The 18324-nt window shown below is 52.0% G+C and overlaps 1 protein-coding gene across 10 annotated transcripts in view; it reads left to right on the forward strand.

Moving 5' to 3' along the window:
* Ntng2 (netrin G2) overlaps window positions 1–18324 on the forward strand; it is a 59239-nt gene that overhangs the window by 24345 nt on the left and 16570 nt on the right. For all 10 annotated transcript variants that reach the window (XM_040745119.1, XM_040745121.1, XM_013124743.3 and 7 more), the window contains one exon: window positions 779–1422. In XM_040745119.1, the coding sequence (XP_040601053.1) occupies window positions 779–1422 (644 nt within the window). The remainder of the gene's footprint in view (window positions 1–778; window positions 1423–18324) is intronic.

Here is an 18324-nt window from a genome sequence, read left to right on the forward strand (position 1 = left end):
CCTTTGAGAAGGCCTGGGTTTATCTTGCCTTCTCTGGGCCTCAGTTTCCCACTCTACTCAGTAAGATGCCAGACTGGTGGGAAAATGCTTGTACCCCCAAGGCTTCTAGTCCCACCCATCAGCAGGGCCAGGCAGGGAGGGTGGATTTTGGCACCACAAGGCGAGTATGGACAGGGCTATTTTGGTCCATCAGGGCTTTGTAGGTCCTGCCTTAGAGAACCCCCCCAGGCTAGCTGTGCTCACTGGGCAGCTCTGGGCAGCCAGGCACCAGCCCGTTGCTGTGAAGGATCAAAGCCCATGACCAGTGGCTAACTGCAGCGTTGCTGGCCAGGGTGGCCGGGGATGGTGGCAGTGTGTCCACCCCCCTCGGGGGCCTCGTGGCTCATTAGAGAGTGAGAGGTTTTTAACTCAGATCCAAGCTACTTTGTCTCTGCACAGACACCTGAAATATTCATCAAAGTAGCTGTGTGTGGACTGCGGCACTGCGCGGCTGTCAGTGGCAGGGTCTGTTGTTTGTTAATTAATAGGTCTGCAATCCAGAGCAGCGATGGGCTTGTAGAACACATAGTCGAAAGGACAGACTATCTAAGAGTCCAGCTTTCTGTCCACCCCGACCCATTATCTTATTATCAGGCACCTGCTATCTGTGTGGGACAGGCACTTCCCACTGCCTGTACCTGGGGCTTGGTGATGGCCAGCAGATGGCTAGGCACTGGGCAAGCATGCACAGGCCCTTCCCAGTGACCAGCACCTGCTTCCTGTCTCTCTTCCTCTACAGGAGAACCCCTACCTGTGCAGTAACGAGTGCGATGCCTCCAACCCCGACCTGGCCCACCCACCCCGGCTTATGTTTGACAGGGAAGATGAGGGACTGGCCACCTACTGGCAAAGTGTCACGTGGAGTCGCTACCCCAGTCCACTGGAAGCCAACATCACCCTCTCCTGGAACAAGAGTGTGGAGCTGACGGACGATGTGGTGATGACTTTCGAGTATGGCCGGCCCACTGTCATGGTCCTCGAGAAGTCCCTGGACAATGGCCGCACCTGGCAGCCCTACCAGTTCTATGCGGAGGACTGCATGGAGGCCTTCGGCATGTCCGCCCGCCGAGCCCGAGACATGTCACCCTCGAGTGCCCACCGGGTGCTCTGCACGGAGGAGTACTCACGCTGGGCAGGGTCCAAGAAGGAGAAGCATGTGCGCTTCGAGGTAAGGGACCGCTTTGCCATCTTTGCCGGCCCTGACCTGCGCAACATGGACAACCTGTACACGAGGCTGGAGAGCGCTAAGGGCCTCAAGGAGTTCTTCACCTTCACTGATCTGCGCATGCGGTTGCTCCGCCCTGCACTGGGTGGCACCTACGTCCAGCGGGAGAACCTCTACAAGTACTTCTACGCCATCTCCAACATAGAAGTCATCGGCAGGTAAGGCCCAGGGCCAATGGGATGTCAGCTGTTTCCTGGACTGTTGTCACCTGGTAACTGGATGTCACCTGTTTCTAGGAATATCTGGTTTTCAAAGATATTATATGATATTTGAAATGTCACCTGGTTCTAAGAATGTTACCTGGGTCCCAGGAATGTTATCTGATACCTGGGATGTCACCTGTTACCTAGGATGTCACCTGGGTACCTAGAGATCACCTCTTTCCTGGGATGTCAGCTGGTACCTGAATGTCCCCTGACATCTGGATTGTCACCTGATTCCTGGAATACTTATGTCAACCTGGCACTAGATATAACCTTGTTCTCAGGATGCCACCTGGTTTCAAGGAAGTCACCTGCTTCAAATGTGACCTGGTGTCAAGATACCCAATCTTTGATGTAATTGGAGGAGCTTGCGTGGGTGTTAATGCCAGGGAGGGCAGGGGTTTCTGCACCATCCAGGAAGTTTGTCCATTCAGTAGATAACTGTGTTGCTTTATGAGAAGTCCTCATTCCCAAGCTACCTGTGGACCTTGGGGTGCTTAGATGAGCCAGACATGGCTAGGGGTTCACAGCAGTGCCCAGTGTGCAGTCCATTAGCTGGGCGGTGGTGGCGCACGCCTTTGATCGCAGCACTCAGGGGGCAGAGGCAGGTGGATCTCTGTGAGTTCAAGTCCAGCCTGATCTACTGTGTGAGTTCCATGACAGTCTCCAAAGCTACAGAGAAACCCTGTCTCAAGTATTAAATAAAATGAATACTGGCCATAGGAATGGCACCAGAGGGTGGGAGCAGGCTGACAGGGCAGAGTGAGGCCTGAAGGTGATGAGACATAACAGGGGCACAGGCAGCACCTGGGGGCCCTGTTGGGGCCTCGCATCCTGTGTCTCTTCATAGCGGGCTCTGTGCCGCCACGAGGAAAAGCCATTAGCTACCCCATGCGGCTGTCAGCGCCCCCTTCTGGTGTTTTATGTATATGACATTTTCGGACTGCATTTGCATCTTGTATCATTCCTATCCATCTTACCCACACTCCCTTGTCCTGCTTTTATGAGACACAGCTCGCCTGTGTGTCTTTCCATATTTTGACCAGGATTGAGAAGAAGGGTGCAGAGGTGTGGAGTGGGGGAGGGAAGCCTCCAACCAGTTCCCTCCTTTGCCTGGAGTGGGGGGGGGGCGCGGCAGCGTGAGTGGGGGCGCGGCAGTGTGAGTCTACGTTTCTTTCATGTGTGTGTGGATTCCAGGAGATGGAGACCAGTCAGGAAGTAGAGTCAGGTTCAAAACCGGCAGAAAGAAGCAGGTGTACGTTGTGGCCTGTGCTGTGGGTGCCTGTGATGTCCTGCCCACTTGGGTCAGGACGTTTCCAATCTGGGACCTTCTGGAAGCCATCTGAAAGATGGCCACTGTCTTCATTTCTTTTCCTATTGCTGTGGTAAAATGCCCTGCAAAGGGACAAGAGGGATAGCTCAGCAGCTAAGAGCACTCACTGCTCTTTCAGAGAACCTGGGTTTGGTTCTCAGCATCCACACAGTAGCTCACAACCATCAATAACTCCAGCTCCAGAGATCTGATGCCCTCTTCTGACCTACATGAACACATACATGCATGCAGACAAAGCATTTACACACATACAAAATAAGGAGGTCTAAGAAAGACTTTAAACACCCTGACGAAGGCAGCTTAAGGGAGAAACGGTTCGCAGAGCAGTCCACCATGGTGGGCAGGCCACAGCTGTTCCCAACCTTCCCAACGCTGCAACCCTCTAGCACAGGTCCTCATGCTGTGGTGACCCCCAACCATAGCATTACTTTTGTTGCCACTTCATGACTGTAATGTTGCTACTGTTGTGAATCATAGTACAAATACCTGTGTTTTCTTAGGGTCTTAGGAGACCCCTGTGAAAGGTTGAGAACCACTGCTGTGTATCATGTCCCCAATCAGGAAGCAGAGAGCAATGAATGCAGGCTGCCTCTCAGCTCCATTTCTTCACTTACACAGTCCAGGATCCCTGGTAAGGAATGGTTGTCACTCATAGTCAGTCATCTTCCCAGTTCAACTGACACAATCAAGATAATCCCCACAGGTGGTCATGGTGGCACACTCCTTTTATCCCAACACATAGGAGGCAGAGGCAGGAGGATCTCTGTGAATTTGAGACCAGCCTGGTCTGTATAGGGAGGTTCAGGACAGACAGGGCTGCATAGAGAGATTTTGTCTTAATAAACAAAATAAAGAGATAATCCATACAGGCATGCCCAGATGTCTGTCACACAGGCGATTCTAGATGGGGTAGAGCTGTCAATCAAAGGCACTATGGTAGGAACCACAGGCCCACTCATTTTAGCACCTTAAGGTAGCATCCAGGTCCCCAGGTCCTCAGAACCCTCGCCTGTTTTCTGTGTCCACTGCAGCATGAATTCTAATTGGTCTAATAATAATAAAGAACCAGAGTCAGATACAGGGGTTAATGCTGAAAGATCAGAGAAGCAGGGCAGCCAGTCACTAGTTCTTACCTCTATTGAGTCCTCAGACCAAAGGGGTGAGCCTGTCTGTATGAATCCACAGACTGAATGGGCTGAGCTCCTGTCTCCTCCTACCTTATATTCCTCTCTCTGCCCAGCCACATCCCTTCCTGTCTCCACCTCCCCAGTGCTGGGGTGAGCCACCACTGCCTGGCCTCTATGGCTAACTAGTTGCTAACTCTGCACTATGATCTTCAGGCAAACTTTTTCTGTTAAAGCACAAACAAAATATCGCCACAGTCCTCTGCTACAGGGGACCCTCTTCTTCAGTATGTCCAAGACCCTGATTTAGAGGGCTGTGGGCTCCCTCCTGTGGTGGTGGCAGTCAGGATCTGAATGTACCTTAAGCCCCAGCAGGGTAACAGCCATCTCTTTGGTAACCTGAGGTTCAAGCCTCCCCCCTCCACACCTTTCTCTTCCATCTTCGACAAGACTGGGGCCACTGGGAGCCACTGTCTCCAAGCAGGGTGGCAGGGAAGTCCCAGCATTCTTTTGGCACTCAGCCTTTGTGGGCACAGGGATTCTCTGTCGTGGTGGCAAAAGTGTGGCAATCAATTCATAGACAGAATAAGTACTCTTCAGGTGGCTGGCTGGCAGGAAAGCAACAGCTTGGTTATTGATTAATTAGGTCTGGTTAGATGGCACGAGGCAAGTGTGGGAGCCAGAAGAGGGAGCCCCTGAAGTTCCCACGCATTTTCAGGTTCTAGGGCTCCCTCACTCCGTGACACCTGCCTCCTGTGGGGCTCATGCTGCAGGGCCGATGCTGTTCTCCTGCCTTCAGAGAAGGGAACACTCCACTGAACTAAACGTCAGGCAAGCAGGATCCCAGTCCAGCCTCATCCAAAAACAAGCTTTCTCTGGTGAGGCACTGGCCTCAGGGACTCCTGGGTTCTCACCCTGGCTCTGACTTCATCCCTCAGGTGCTGAAGGAGTATGCACCACATGACGGTGTTCCAGCCTCCTCTCCGAAGGAGTCTCGAGTTCTTTGTTTCACTGCTGGCTCTGCGCTCAGCAATTACAACTCCAAGGAGGGCCCAGATGGCCAGGAGGGTGGGATCTGAGACACCTGGCAGGGCTAATAATACAAATGGGCACCAGAGGTGTGCGGGCTGTGACAGAAGGGTCACACCGGTGGCCAAGAGAGAAATCCAGCCACCAGAACCCTGGGGCTCTGCCTCCCTGCAGCCCTGTCCCCAGGGGCGCATTCCTGGAAGGCTGGGAGGAGATGGGAGCTATTTTCTCCTGCATGTGGGGGCGCTCAGGTGCACAGTCTGGGCAGGAGAGGCTGGCTCTAAAGTGTGGGAATCTGGGCCAGAACTGCACTGGAGGAGGAATGAGATCATCCAGGCTCCTGTTGGGCAGGGGCACACAGCCCGTCCCAGCAGCCCAAGCCTCACCCTGAATTTCCAGGGAAGTTTTATAAGACCCACCATGAGCCCAGGGGGTGGTAGCCCACACATTTAATGTCAGCACTCGAGAGGCAGAGGCCAGTAGATCTCTGTGAGTTCAAGGCCAGCCTGGTCTACAGAGTGAGTTACAGGACAGCCAGGGCTACACAGAGAAACCCTGTCTCAGAAAAAAAAAAAGACCCAAAAAAGACCCACCATAAATTGGCTCCCATGTGGCAGGTGTCAGAGAGGCCCAGAAAGCATTATCCTTGCAAAACCCCTCCAGCGAGCAAGGGGGTGGGGTTTCCAGGAAGCCAGCTGCCAAGCCTCACTCAGTTTCCTCACTTGCAATATGGAGCCCGAGAGCTGATCTCCCCAGTGTGTGAGCTGTTGATGAAATGATGGCTTTATAGTGTGTCCCCTTCCTTTATTCAGGTGGCAGGAGAGGAGGGAGGCAGAAGTGAGGACAGGGCTTCTGGGGGAAGATGTCCTGGCCACACGCAGCCCAGATCCTGAAACCTAGGGGAGGCATGAGCTTACAAGCCCAAGCAGCCCCCAGGACTGGGAAGCATTGGGAGAGAGGAGCAGTGTGTCATCAGAAGCAATGAGAGACAGGGTAGCCTGTGGAGAAGTGCAGTCAGCCAGCCAGCCCCTTGCAACACAGCAGCAAGGCAGAGAAGCCACCCAGCAGGCGCCTGTGTCCATCTCTTGCCCTTTAAGACACCAGCACCACCTTCCAAACTCTTTGGGAGCCCTGACAACGTGGAACATAATAGCCCTGCAGTCCAGCACTGACAGCCCAGGGCTCCCCTTGCAGCTGTGACAGCAGCCACACAGATCCTCGGCAGGGCTAGCATACGGAGGCTCCCCATCAGGTCTGGGAGTCAGAGGGAAGTGGAGGGGCCACCCAATTCCCACTACCAGACCTCACTCTAGAGATAAGTTTTTCTGCCCAGAAAACTCTTATAGGCTCCAAGGAACCTGCCATACTGGGATTTTATAAGCCAGAGACAGAAAAGGAATGGACTCCCTATTTAGCATGCTTAGTGCCAGGTGTTGGCTATGTTCTGCCCTCTTCTCCTCTGGAGTGGGGCAAAACCCTTGAGAAGGAGGGGACCTGCTTGATCCCTGGGTCCTCACTGCGTCTGGTGGGGAGCTGTCACTGTGGGCTCTGAGCCACACCCACCCTGGTCTTCTCCCTTGACCCTGCCCCTCTGTTGCCTCCCTGTCTTTTTCATAAACCTCCTGTCCCTATTGATCGCCAGTAACTGGAGATGCAGTCACAGGACAAGAATAGAAATGGCAGAGAGAAGAAAACCTCTGCCGGGGGCAGGCAGGGAGCAGGAGGGAAGGTGTCTTTCTACTCACCCTGTGCCTCTGTCTCCTTTGACCCCCCTACTGCAAACATGAGTGGGAAGAGAACCCTGAACAGCTGGGGAGGATGGAGCTGTCCCTCAGCAATAGTGACTGCCACTTAGAGAGCAAGTTTCCCAGGCTAGTGCCCCCCTGACACTTTTCTGTGGTTTCTTCATCGTGCCCGGCCCCTGGTGATTCTTTTTCCCATTAAAAAATGGGAAAGTGATGACTGGAGGTTAAGCAATAGATGGGGCTGGTAGTGCACGCCTTTATCCCCAGTACTCAAGGCAGAATAGGCGGATCTTTGTGAGTCTGAGGCCAGCCTGGTCTACATAGTGAGGCACTATCTCAAAAGAGGTGGAGGGCTGGGTGTGGTGGTGTACACCTTTAAACCCAGCACTTGGGAGGCAGAGACAGGCAAATCTCTGTGAGTTCCAGGCTAATGAGGAGGGGTGGCTATGTAGAGAGACCTTGTCTCAAAAACAAAAGAGGAGGAAGAAAGAGAAATACCATGCATACCCATTAGAGGGCTAAGAGTCAGAAAACAGAAAATCATAAGTGTTGGTGAAAACATGGGACAATCTACATTGCTAATAGAAATGTGAAATGGCCCAGCTGTGGTGGGAATAGTATGATGTTTCCTAAACGTGTTGAATATGGACTTAACGTGTGATCCAGTGATTCTCCTTCTGATCCACCCAAAAGAGTTTAAAGCAAGGGCCTATATATTACATCAGCAGTTCACCATAGTCAATGATGCAAAAAGCCTGTGTCTATTGGAAGATAGATGGATAAATGCAAGGTAGCCTATACATGTGATGGAATATTATTCACCCTTATAAAAGAAAGAGCAGCATGTGATGGTGTCACTCTATAACCCTAGCATTAGGAGACAAAAGAAGAAGGACTCTGAGTTTAAGACCAACCTGGGCTCTGGAGTGGGACCTCATCTGAAAAAGAAGAGAGGGGGCTGTCATCACAGCTCAGTAGTAGGGCACTTAGCTAGAACATGAAAGGACCTGGAATCTATCCTCAGAACCATACAAAAATGAAAGTGGATGGGTGGATGGATGGATTGATGGATGGATGGATGGGAGGACAGATGGATGGATGATAGATGGGAGGACAGGTGGATGGATGAATGGATGGATGATGGATGGATGGATAATAGATGGAGGGGTGGATGGATGGGTGGGTGGACAAGTGGGTGAATGGATAGATGGATGGGTAGGTGGGTGTATAGAAAGATGGTTGGGTAGCTGGCTGGATAGATGGCTTCCCACATTGTACTGTCCAGGTAAAAGTCTAATGTCAGTTGTGACCAGTTAGAACAGGAGACCTAACCTATCTGTCCTCCTTCCCACCTCTGTGGAACAGAGACAGTGACCATGAGGTGTAAGTGAACTTGTCCCTGAAGAGTGTGTAGACATGCTCAGACCCCTAGAGAACAGAAGTCAGTACCAGCTGTCATGGGTGCAGAGGAGGAGCCCCTGGTTGCAAGGAGCCAGAGGATCTCCTACCTGGACCTGTGGGTTCTTAGGAGGGCAGAGGGTCTGAGAACTCGAAGAAATGTGTTCTAAGTGTTTGCATGTGAGGTCTGCTCAAGAAAGGGCCCACATGGAGCTTGTTCTTCAAAAGACCCTTGACCACCTATATACTTATTTAGTCCATGTGTGTGTGTGCGCGTGTGTATGTGCATGCACATGTGTGTGTGTGTGATATAAAATACCATGATAAAGACAACTAAAAAGAGAAAGATTTATTTTAGCTCACAGGTCAAGGCAACAACTCATCATAGTGGGAAGTCGAGGCAGCAGGAACTTGGTCATGGGACCTATAGTCAGGAAGCAGAGAGATGAATATATGCTGCTTGTGTGGTCCAGGATCCCTGCCCACAAAATGGTCCTGCCTGCAATCAAGATGGGTCTTCTCATATCAGATAAGGGTAATTCCTCACAGGCATCCTCCATGCTGTTGTTAATCTTGGTAATTGTTCCCAGGTGGGCAGAGTCTTGTTTTATGGGTGACTGTAGATTCTGCCAAGTTGACAACACTCACTGTCACAGGCACAATCATATATCTTTAACTGCCTCTTGCCCACCCTCCTGCCCTGTGCCTTCTTCCAAGGAGGATGTGTATACTCTTGTCCAGCCATTGAGAGTTGGGTTAGCAGAGCCAGGCTGAGTCGTGTGTACAGGTCCTGTAGGCTCTCGAGGCCCTCTGGTTGGTGGGTTCTGTTCATGCACTGGGTGGGGTGGACCCACCCTCTGCAGAGAGGGACTAGGAGCCTGGGGTTTGGCTGGCAGACCAGGATGTTTGGGAGTCTCACAGTTGCTCCAAGGATGGCGTATCTTGCTGGCACCATACTTGCCCAGGCTCTCTGGTCCCTTGTTTCTGGAATTCCCCTTTGACCTTTCTCACCCCTTGTTAATTTACCAGTAGTTTCAGTCATTACAGTAACAAAGTGCCACACCCCAGATCCTTGACGCCTTAAGAAGAGGCTTTTCATCTTTTCTGACCAGACAGTGAGGTGCCAGGCTCTCTGACACCTGGGGCAGCCTCGGCAGTCACTGGGTCATTGTGTCTTTGAAGCCTCCTTCTCCTCCCGGCTCTCACTGAGTCTTGCCTATTAACCCATGGTGTCCCCTATAACCTGCTGGGCACGAGCAGGTGCTGCAGGTCAAAAGCGCTGAGGCACTGACACTCTGAAAGGAAGAGTGTGGGGCAAACCAAAGCCACATAAGGGAACTGAACCAATGAAGACACAAGGTAATGCTGGGACAAACTGAGAGCTGGACTCTCGTAGTCAGGTGACCTTCAAGGAAAAATTGAAGGGCAAATGGAGGAGAGGGGCCATTCCCAGGGGCAGCAGGAAGCCTTGTCTAATACGGGTGCAAGAGGTTCTAAGGACTCAGCCTGACTGGGTGACAGTGATGAGCGCTGGAGGGAAGCGCTGCCGGCAGAGCTGGGTGGCAGTGGTCCCTGCAGCCAGGTTGAGGCGTTGGTTTTAGTAGCAGTCTGAGGAGAGACGAGGTGAGCCCCGCAGGCTGTGGCCTGGCCTCTGATCACAGGGGGAGACTAGGGGGAGCATGTGAGATCATGCCCCACAGCAGCCCTGACTGGGTCTGGTGGTGGAAGGTAATCATGAAGGGAGCAGGTCACCTACAGATGGCTTCTGGCCGTGGAGTTGACAGAGTTAGTATACATGGGCTGCAAAGAGGGGTTTCCCGGGAGACTCCTGGATTTCTGAGTTGAGGTGTTGTGGGATGGAGATTTTACCTAGTCAAACAGCAACAGTTGAAAGGAAGAAGTTTCTGGAGGGAATTTTAAAAACTCTGTGCATGTGGGAGCGTGTGTGTGTGTGTGTGTGTGTGTGTGTGTTGTATGGAAACAAGAGTATGGGAAGGAAACCTTGAGATCTTGGAGGGGAAAGCAGAACACAGAGGTGTGGAGGCAGTTAGGAGGTCCCAGGGAAAGTGGCCCAGGGTGGGTTCCTTATCTGAGAACCCGCAGGTTAGCTCACGCTGGCACAACTTGTGCTCGTTGCTCAAGGGAAGGAGCCATTGGTATTTTGTCATCTGTGCATGGGAGGCTTCGTCTGGCTTTGTAATGGGTAACAGGATTTATCAGTGGCCTGCAGAGCTGATGGATATCAGGGCACTTAATAGAAAAGGGCTTGCACAGAAGCCCAAATTTGATTTAGCCAATGTGCTCAATTGCCAGCCATCAGCTCCAGGAGGGGCTGCAGCCAGCATCTATCCACATTACCCTGGCATCGTCCAGCCGCTTTGCCGCTCAGAGTGGCCCTCAGCCTGCAGCTTAGCGCCATCCCCTCCTTCCTGAGGGCTCAGGTCTTGATTGGCAGCGTCCTTTGGACCCTACCGGTCTCAAGTTTCCCCAGCCTTGGGACTTCTATTTGGCTAGTTAGCTGGATATCCATTTCCTTACAGATCCCTGTGGCTGTGGTCACAGATGTGTTACACCCTCTGGCCACTTGGCTCCTTCAGCTTCTCTCCTGACTTTCCTCTCGCTTTAAGTTTGGATGACCTGTCCCCAATGTCACACAGCCTACCAAAGATTCAGCCTCCCCACCCACCAAGGGCCCAGGGTCACGGGTCACAGATTTCATATCCTAGGCTCAAGCTGGAGTAGAGAAACGCCACTCCACTTTGAGGCCCACTCCACCCTCGCCCAGCCATACCCTTGCTTCCTGTAGACTCTATGAGTCCCTAGAAGGAAGTGTCCTGGTGACCTCCTTCCCTGGTCAGCCAATGTTGAGATGGTGTCTGCCTTGTCATAACCAAAGGCCCAGTGAGATTTTCCCCAAACAGAAGAGCAATGTTCTCCCTATTATCCAAAGGGTCAGGAGCCATAACTCTGGCTTTAGCTGGCCTCCTGAGTGACAACAGGTGGGCAGTGGGGGAACAACAGGCCCTGGGGACCAGTAATGTAGAACCCTTCCTGCAGTGAGCTGTCTCACAGGGAGACGAGATGGGCTCTCCCCTGTTTCCTACATGGATAATGTAGCGGCGCATAATCCCCTTGGGGGCTCAGCCCTTGAGGGGAGGCATCGCTACCCATCTCCAGCACCCTTTGTTCCATGCTCACCCAAACTCCCTGCAACTTTCTCTTTGCCCCAAAGAGCAGGTGACATCACTTGCGGGCTTGGGAGCTGACCTACATTTCACAGCCCTCACGTCTGGGAGTCGCTCCAACACCGGCTCCTCTTGCCCAGAGGAGGGAAGGGCCAACTCACGACTTTTGTGGCACACTGGTGCCAGGCTGGGGCCCAGATGGCGCCCCCTACTGGTATCTCCTGGGCATTGCCTGCTCCTCCCTGCTGGGCAGGGCACGCTCAGACCTGGCACAGGCCAGAGCTCCTGCGGTCCTCCATGTGGCTGTCAGACACCCAGCTGGGCCTGCCACGTGTCCTGAGAACTAGGCTTGTCTGGTATGTGCCTTCCCAGGGAGGTGAGCCTGGGCCTGACTTGGAACTGTTTTGTTCTCCGGGGGCTGATTCAGGGCTTACCAACTCCAGAATAACAGGGTCAGATAGGCTAGACCACCAAGGCCCTATGTCTATGAGAGGGATCAGGGCTAGAGTCCAGCAGGTGCACCCAGGAAGCTAAGAGTGGGCTACAGGGTGAGCAGGGTGGCAGGTGAAATAATGGGCGTTTTCTCAGGTTCAAGTTTTAGATGAACAGGAAATGGTTCTTAGCCTCATGGGATATAATTATGTGAACAAAACCATTCATTATTTATCTGAAATTCAAATACCACTTCATATCCTGGATTGCTGTTGTTAACATGGGACCCTCCCATGTTGCCCAGGCTGACCTCAAACCTTTTGACTCAAGCCATCCTCCTGCCTCTTGTATAGCAAGGGGACCGGGTGTGACTCACAGCTGTATAGCAAGGGGACCGGGTGTGCCTCACAGCTGTATAACAAGGGGACCAGCTGTGCCTCACAGCTCCCAGCCAGCAACCAGTGCCGTTATTCACTAGGTGTCATCCGCAGAGGAAGTGATTTAAGAGGTTAGAAGGTATGTCCTCCACCCTATAGGGGACCCTAGAGGTCTCAAGCCAGTCACATCTGCCCTGGTGTCTGCTGGCCATTGAGACATGGGAGCTGTCCCTTGGAGCCACCGTGAGAGGCTGGGAAGTCTAGCTTCCTCACTCCACTGACCTCTGTGCTTGTTGGCTCTCAATCATCGCAAGGGTTACCAGCCTGAGCCCGGCCCTCTGCATAGACCCACCTGTCCCTCCCATAGGAAGAGCAGCTGCCAGGTCCACAGGCCTCTGGCTACCCAGACACTGGCCATCTTGTTTATACAGAACCCAGGGCTAGGATTTGAACCTCCCTCCCCCCCTTCTCCCTCCTCCCTCTTCCCTCCTCCTTCCCCCCTCTTTTTTTCTTTGACTCCCTCCCTCCGTCTTCTCCCTTTCCCCCTCCGCCCTCCCCCTCCCCCACAGAAGTCAAGCACTCACTCCCTAGTCAGGCGGTGTGTTGTTAGGCACTTAGGAAATTTTAATGACAAGATTGAAAATCCGAGGTCTGATTCAATCGCTCCTTTCATAGCTGAGTCCCAGAGAAGTAACTCTTCAAGGTCACCCAGAGAATCAACCATGAGGTCTGGGCCGGAAGGTCGCTGCTGAGTCAGCATTGAGAGAGTGAGCCCCCTCAACCCCCACCATCCTAACAGTGAGGATGGGAATGGAGTATCCACCTGCCCCTTTCTTCAGGATTTGGTAATTTAATCTGATGGCTAAAACGAGAATTTAGCAGTAGGGAAAGGCAGCCCGGCCATGGTTTCCTGATAAACTGGTTTTCAAGGTCAAAATCAGTTAAGAGACCCTTGGGAGAGAAGATCCTGGATGAAGGACCCGCACCTGAGCTGAGGAGGCAGCCAGGGGCCTGGGCCAGGCACAGGATCTGGACATGACATTGGAGTTAGAGCCCTGCCTGGATGTCGTGGGGCAGCATGCTTGTCCACAAAGGCCAGGCTGCACAGCTACTCCACGGCCCTCTGCTGCCCCAGAGACGTGAATGATGGCCTTGACCTGGGGTGGGGGGAAGTCCTGCTTTCTCACCCAGGAAACGGGAGGAGCGGGGCCTTGTGGGTATTCTCCGGATCCGGTTAATAAAGCAGGTGCTGGTGGGTAGCAGGGCTCTGAATTACTCACATGTTTGCTTATTTATTTTCCTTACTTCATCTCCCAAGGGTCTTCTAGATTAGAGAAGGAAAATCCCAGGTCAAAGGCTGGAGCTGGGGGAGGGATGTCTGGGCCTGGGGTGGGGTGGGGCAGTTGCACTTCTGGGAGCTCGTGTCTGTCTGAGAGCTAGACAATTAGACCTCCAGCACTGCCCTGCTACCAGAAATGGAATCAGCATTCACTGAACGTGCGGTTTTCAATTACTCCCTCCCCCACGTCCTCTTTTGAGACAGGGTCTTGCATAGCCCAGGCTGGCCTCTTATTCTGTATGTAGCAAAGGATGGCCTTGAACTTCGATCCTTCTGCCCCCACCACAGTATGGGATATAATGGAATTACTCTCATGCTCCCCCTTCTGCAGTACCTTACAGATTAGGAAACTGAGGTAGGGTAAAGGTCTTAAGTGACTAGCGGGGCCCAGGGAGCAGGGCCACCTCTTCCTAGGCTCTGGGAAACGAAGGAGGAATTAGTCTCCATGTGTGGGCACCTACTGTGTGAGAGGCCTTTGTGTCATGCCAGTCCTTCATACGTGTGCCTGCACCGGCTTCCTTTCCATCATTCCTTCACTCATTTCTTCACCCATGAATGGCCAGTGTTACTGGTCTCCCTGACAGCCCGTACACAGGGGGGATTTTTCTTCCATTCTACAGATGAGCAAATGGAAACCTGGATTGGCTGATGGCATGCGTACCTGTGCTGGGCAGAAGCCCTGACCACTGCCGAGCCTCCCTGTGTCTGCCTAGGCTCTAGGACCACTGGATAGTCAGCCATGGAGAGCAGCTGTTGACTTTTGAACTCCCAGTCTGAAACCACCTTTAGTTCACTGTGACCCCTCAGAACTTCTGTGGCCTCCCCAGGACTCAGTTTCACCATCTGACGGGCAGACATTGCTATTGAGCCAAGTCTGGGGCTGCAGTCACTCACCTGACTCACCCACATGCTACCCATCACTCTCCTCTGTTCTGCTGAGACAGAATTCATGTACCGTGCATGCACCCGTTTAAAGTTTGATTCCATGCCCTTCAAGATTCACAGAGGGCTGGTGAAATGGCCCTTACCTCCAAGCCTAGCAACATGAGTTCGATCCCCGGGTAGCACACAGTGAAAGGGAGCACCGACGTTTGAAAACTGTGCTCTGACCTCCACGAATGCTCTGTGGCATTTCTACACACAAAATAAATAAGTGTAATTTAAATTTTTCAACCTCAGTTACATAGGGAGTTTAGGGCTGGTCTGATTTATTTGAGACCATCAAAAAGAACCTCCCCCGCTTGAGACAGGGTCTCTCTGTGTAAACCAGGCTGACCAGGAACTCACATTGTAGACCAGGCTGGCCTAGCACTCGCAGAGACCTGGCTGCCTCTGCCTCTAGAGCGCTGGGATTATAGATGTGTGCCAGCACATGCAGCAGTTGTAAGACATTTTCACCACCTAGGAGGAAATCCTGCCGCCCACAGTCCCCACTCTCCCTGTAAGTCCAGCCGTCTTCCGCTAATCCACTCTGTCTGTGCGGTCTGACCTTTATGGACAGTTGGTGGGAACTGACCGATATAATGTGTCTGGCTTTTTTTGCTTAGCATCACACTTTCAAGGTTCATCCAGGTGCAGTATTGAACCAGCACTCTCTTCCTTTTATGACAGAAAAATGTTCTATTTTCTGTATATACTCCATTTCATGAATTTGTAAATAGATATTGGGGTGGTCTTTGGCTTTGGCCTCAATGCGTTAGCTTTGGAAAGGGAGAAAGAGCCTCGCAGCAGGGGCCAGGCAGAGAGAACAGAATGTGCAAAGACCCGGAGGACAGCAAGGCCAGAACCCTGGCTAGACAGAGGTAGGGAGAGGGAAGGAGGAGCAACAGTGAAGCCCCCCCAACCTACTGCCTCCACACATCCAGAGATGTTTGTGAGGTCGGGAGGATGAGGAGCCCCTGCCATTGGCTGGGATGGTATAGACCAACAGACCTTGGCAGTCTCCCTTATGCCAGCCAGGACTCCTCTCCTGCTCCTTATGGCAGTGCCAAGACCAAGATACCTTTTGTGTTCTGGCATGGCAGGGTTGGGACTGGCGGGGTGGGGCCTCAGCAGAGCCGGTATCAGGGAGGGACCACTGCATGGCCCTGGACAAGCCACTCCCCTCCTGTGCCACCCCGGCCGCTGAGCTCTCGCAGCCAGCCTTCCTGTTAACACGGATGCAGTCAGCTTCTCAGACCCAGCTGATCTTTTATGTATTTTTAATAAGCCAAGGTCAATGTTATCACCCAAAGTTGATGGCAGTCTTTTCTCTACGTAGCTGATTTCTAAAAATATACCCTCCTCAGGCCAGAGGTGTGGAATACACTCCTGGTTTTCTACAACTGGGTGTTCCTCTCCAGCTAGCTCAGCAGGGTGTTAAGAATTCAGAAGAAGGAAATCTTTGGAGGTCAGGTACATTTTGCAAACAAATTTCTGTCAAACAAAGTCAAACAGGTTTCTTTCCCGAAGGGCTTGTCAGGGACTTTGGTACACTAATGTGCACTGTGAATAGAGTTGTTGGGGGTGTACCACTGCATGTTTGACCAAAGAGGCTCAGGCACAGGACCCTTTTTAAATTTATCTAACTTTTATTTTATGTGCATTGGTGTGAAGGTGTCAGATCCCCTGGAACTGGAGTTACAGACAGTTGTGAGCTGCCATGTGGGTGCGGGGAATTGAACCCGGTTCCTCTGGAAGAGCAGCCAGTGCTGTTAATCGTTGAGCCATCTCTCTGAGTCATCTCTCCAGCGTCTCATGGGGCCTTCTTTTACATGGGTTTCTGACACCCTAGACTCCTGGGGCCCAGTGTTCCCAAGAGGAAGAACCCACAATGCCACCTAGTGCCTTCCGTCCACCTCTGTGCCTTTGGAAGAGTGAGCGGACTTCTTTGTGCTCTACCCTTTAGGTCAGAGCTGCAGTGCGGAAGGACAGTGTATGTAAAATGACACAGGTTAGACATCTGTCTTTGTTTCTCTGAGGCTGTGATAAAACACAAAACAAAAGCGGACTTAAGGAAGTAAAGGTTTATCCTGACCCACAGTTCAAGAGGACAGTCTATGAAAGCTGCAAAGTCAAGGCAGCCCCTAAAGCATCTGGGCATATCACATCCACAGTCAGGAAGCAGAGAGAGATGAAGATGAACACATATATAGTTCAGCTCCCTTTCTCCAGGATACTAGCCAGGGAATGGCACCACCCACAGTGGGCAAGTCCTCCCAACTCATTGAATGCGATCAAGATTAACCCCACCCCCTCCAGGCATGCCTAGAGGCCCTGGGTGGTTCTAGGTCCTGTGAGGTTGACAGTTGACATTGCCATCACAGTATCTGTCCTAGTTTCCTTTCCGTGGGCTGTGACAAAGCACTCGGACCCAAAGTCACCCATAGAGGAAAATATTTGTTTGGCTTACACTTCCAGGTCACAGTTATCATTATGAGAAGTCCAAGCATGAGGTGAGGCTTTGTTGTTTCACACAAGATTACCTCCAACCAGAATATACTCACAGCCACAGGAGTACAGCAGAAACCATGGAGGACGCGGCTTGCTGGCTCACCCAGGTTCATGCATAGCTAGCTAGCTTCCTTATACAGCCTAGGACCACCTGCCCACTATAAACTGAGCCCTCCTGCATCAACTAACATTCAAGGCAATCCCCACAGCTATGATACAAGCCAGTCTAATCTAGACCTTCTAAGGGTTTTGGACCAATGTGTCATATGCGATTTATGTTGTAAGATCATTTGGGAAAATGTTGCCACACACCCCCAAATCCTCTGTTCTGCCAAAGAGTGTGTCTCTGTGAACCTAGGAAGCCTGAAAAGCTGGGGTGCGGCTCAGTGGGTAGAGTGCTCGCCTGGCATGCATGAAACACTGGCTTCCATCCCCTGCACTGCACAGATCGGGAAGAGGTGCTGGTCTGTGATCCCAGCACCCTGGAGGCAGAGGTTCAGGGTCGTCTTCAGCTAGTTGGAGGCCTAGGATACACAAGACTACGTCCAGGGAGGAAAAAACTGACAGAGAAGAAAATAGAAATCATTTTAAATCCTGCTCCTCTTTCCATCACTTGCCTTTCTTTTGGGCTTTAGGGTACAGGTGTGTGTGTGTGTGGTGTGTGTGTGTGTGTGTGTGTGTGTGTGTGTGTGTGTGTGTGTGTGTAATTTGGGGGGAGGTGAGACAGCATCTCACAATGTAGTTCAGGCTGACCTGAAGGACTTCATAACCCAGACTGGCCTTAAACTTGTGGCAGTCCTCCTGCTTCAGTGCTGATTACAGGCATGAGCTCTGGGCTATGGACTGGGGCTTCACTGTGACCACTCTGGTGTCTTCCTTTGTCATGACCCATGCTCTGTCCTGTGTGGACCCTGTGACCTCTGGAGTTGGATTCTGGCTCCGTATCCTCATCTATAAGAGGAAGATGACAGTGGAGTGTGGAATGAGAGTGTTTGGGAACTGTGAACTTTTGCCCTCACATTCAGAATGGTCCTTGCAGCTGGAAATAGCCCTTAACATGTGCATGCCGGGCGTTGGTGGCGCACGCCTTTAATCCCAGCACTTGGGAGGCAGAGGCAGGCGGATCTCTGTGAGTTTGAGGCCAGCCTGGTCTACAAGAGCTAGTTCCAGGACAGCCTCCAAAGCCATAGAGAAACCCTGTCTCGAAAAAAGCCAAAAAAAAAAAAAAAAAACATGTGCATGCGTGACTGTGTAATACTCCGTCACTTGAATGTATAGCACTTTAGTTTACAATGGAGTTGTGCTCCAATAGGCCCTCATCAACTGAGCATCACAGCTTAGTGTAGCCCACCTTAAGCACATTCCCACTAACAAAACATCAAATAGCTAGTGAGTTTATTGCATTCTGCATGAGAGTGTAAACAAAATGACCACCTGGATATACCTCTGCCCATCATGAAGTC

Source organism: Mesocricetus auratus, unplaced genomic scaffold (genome assembly GCF_017639785.1).
Source record: "Mesocricetus auratus isolate SY011 unplaced genomic scaffold, BCM_Maur_2.0 Super-Scaffold_100004, whole genome shotgun sequence".
NCBI lineage: Eukaryota > Metazoa > Chordata > Mammalia > Rodentia > Cricetidae > Mesocricetus > Mesocricetus auratus.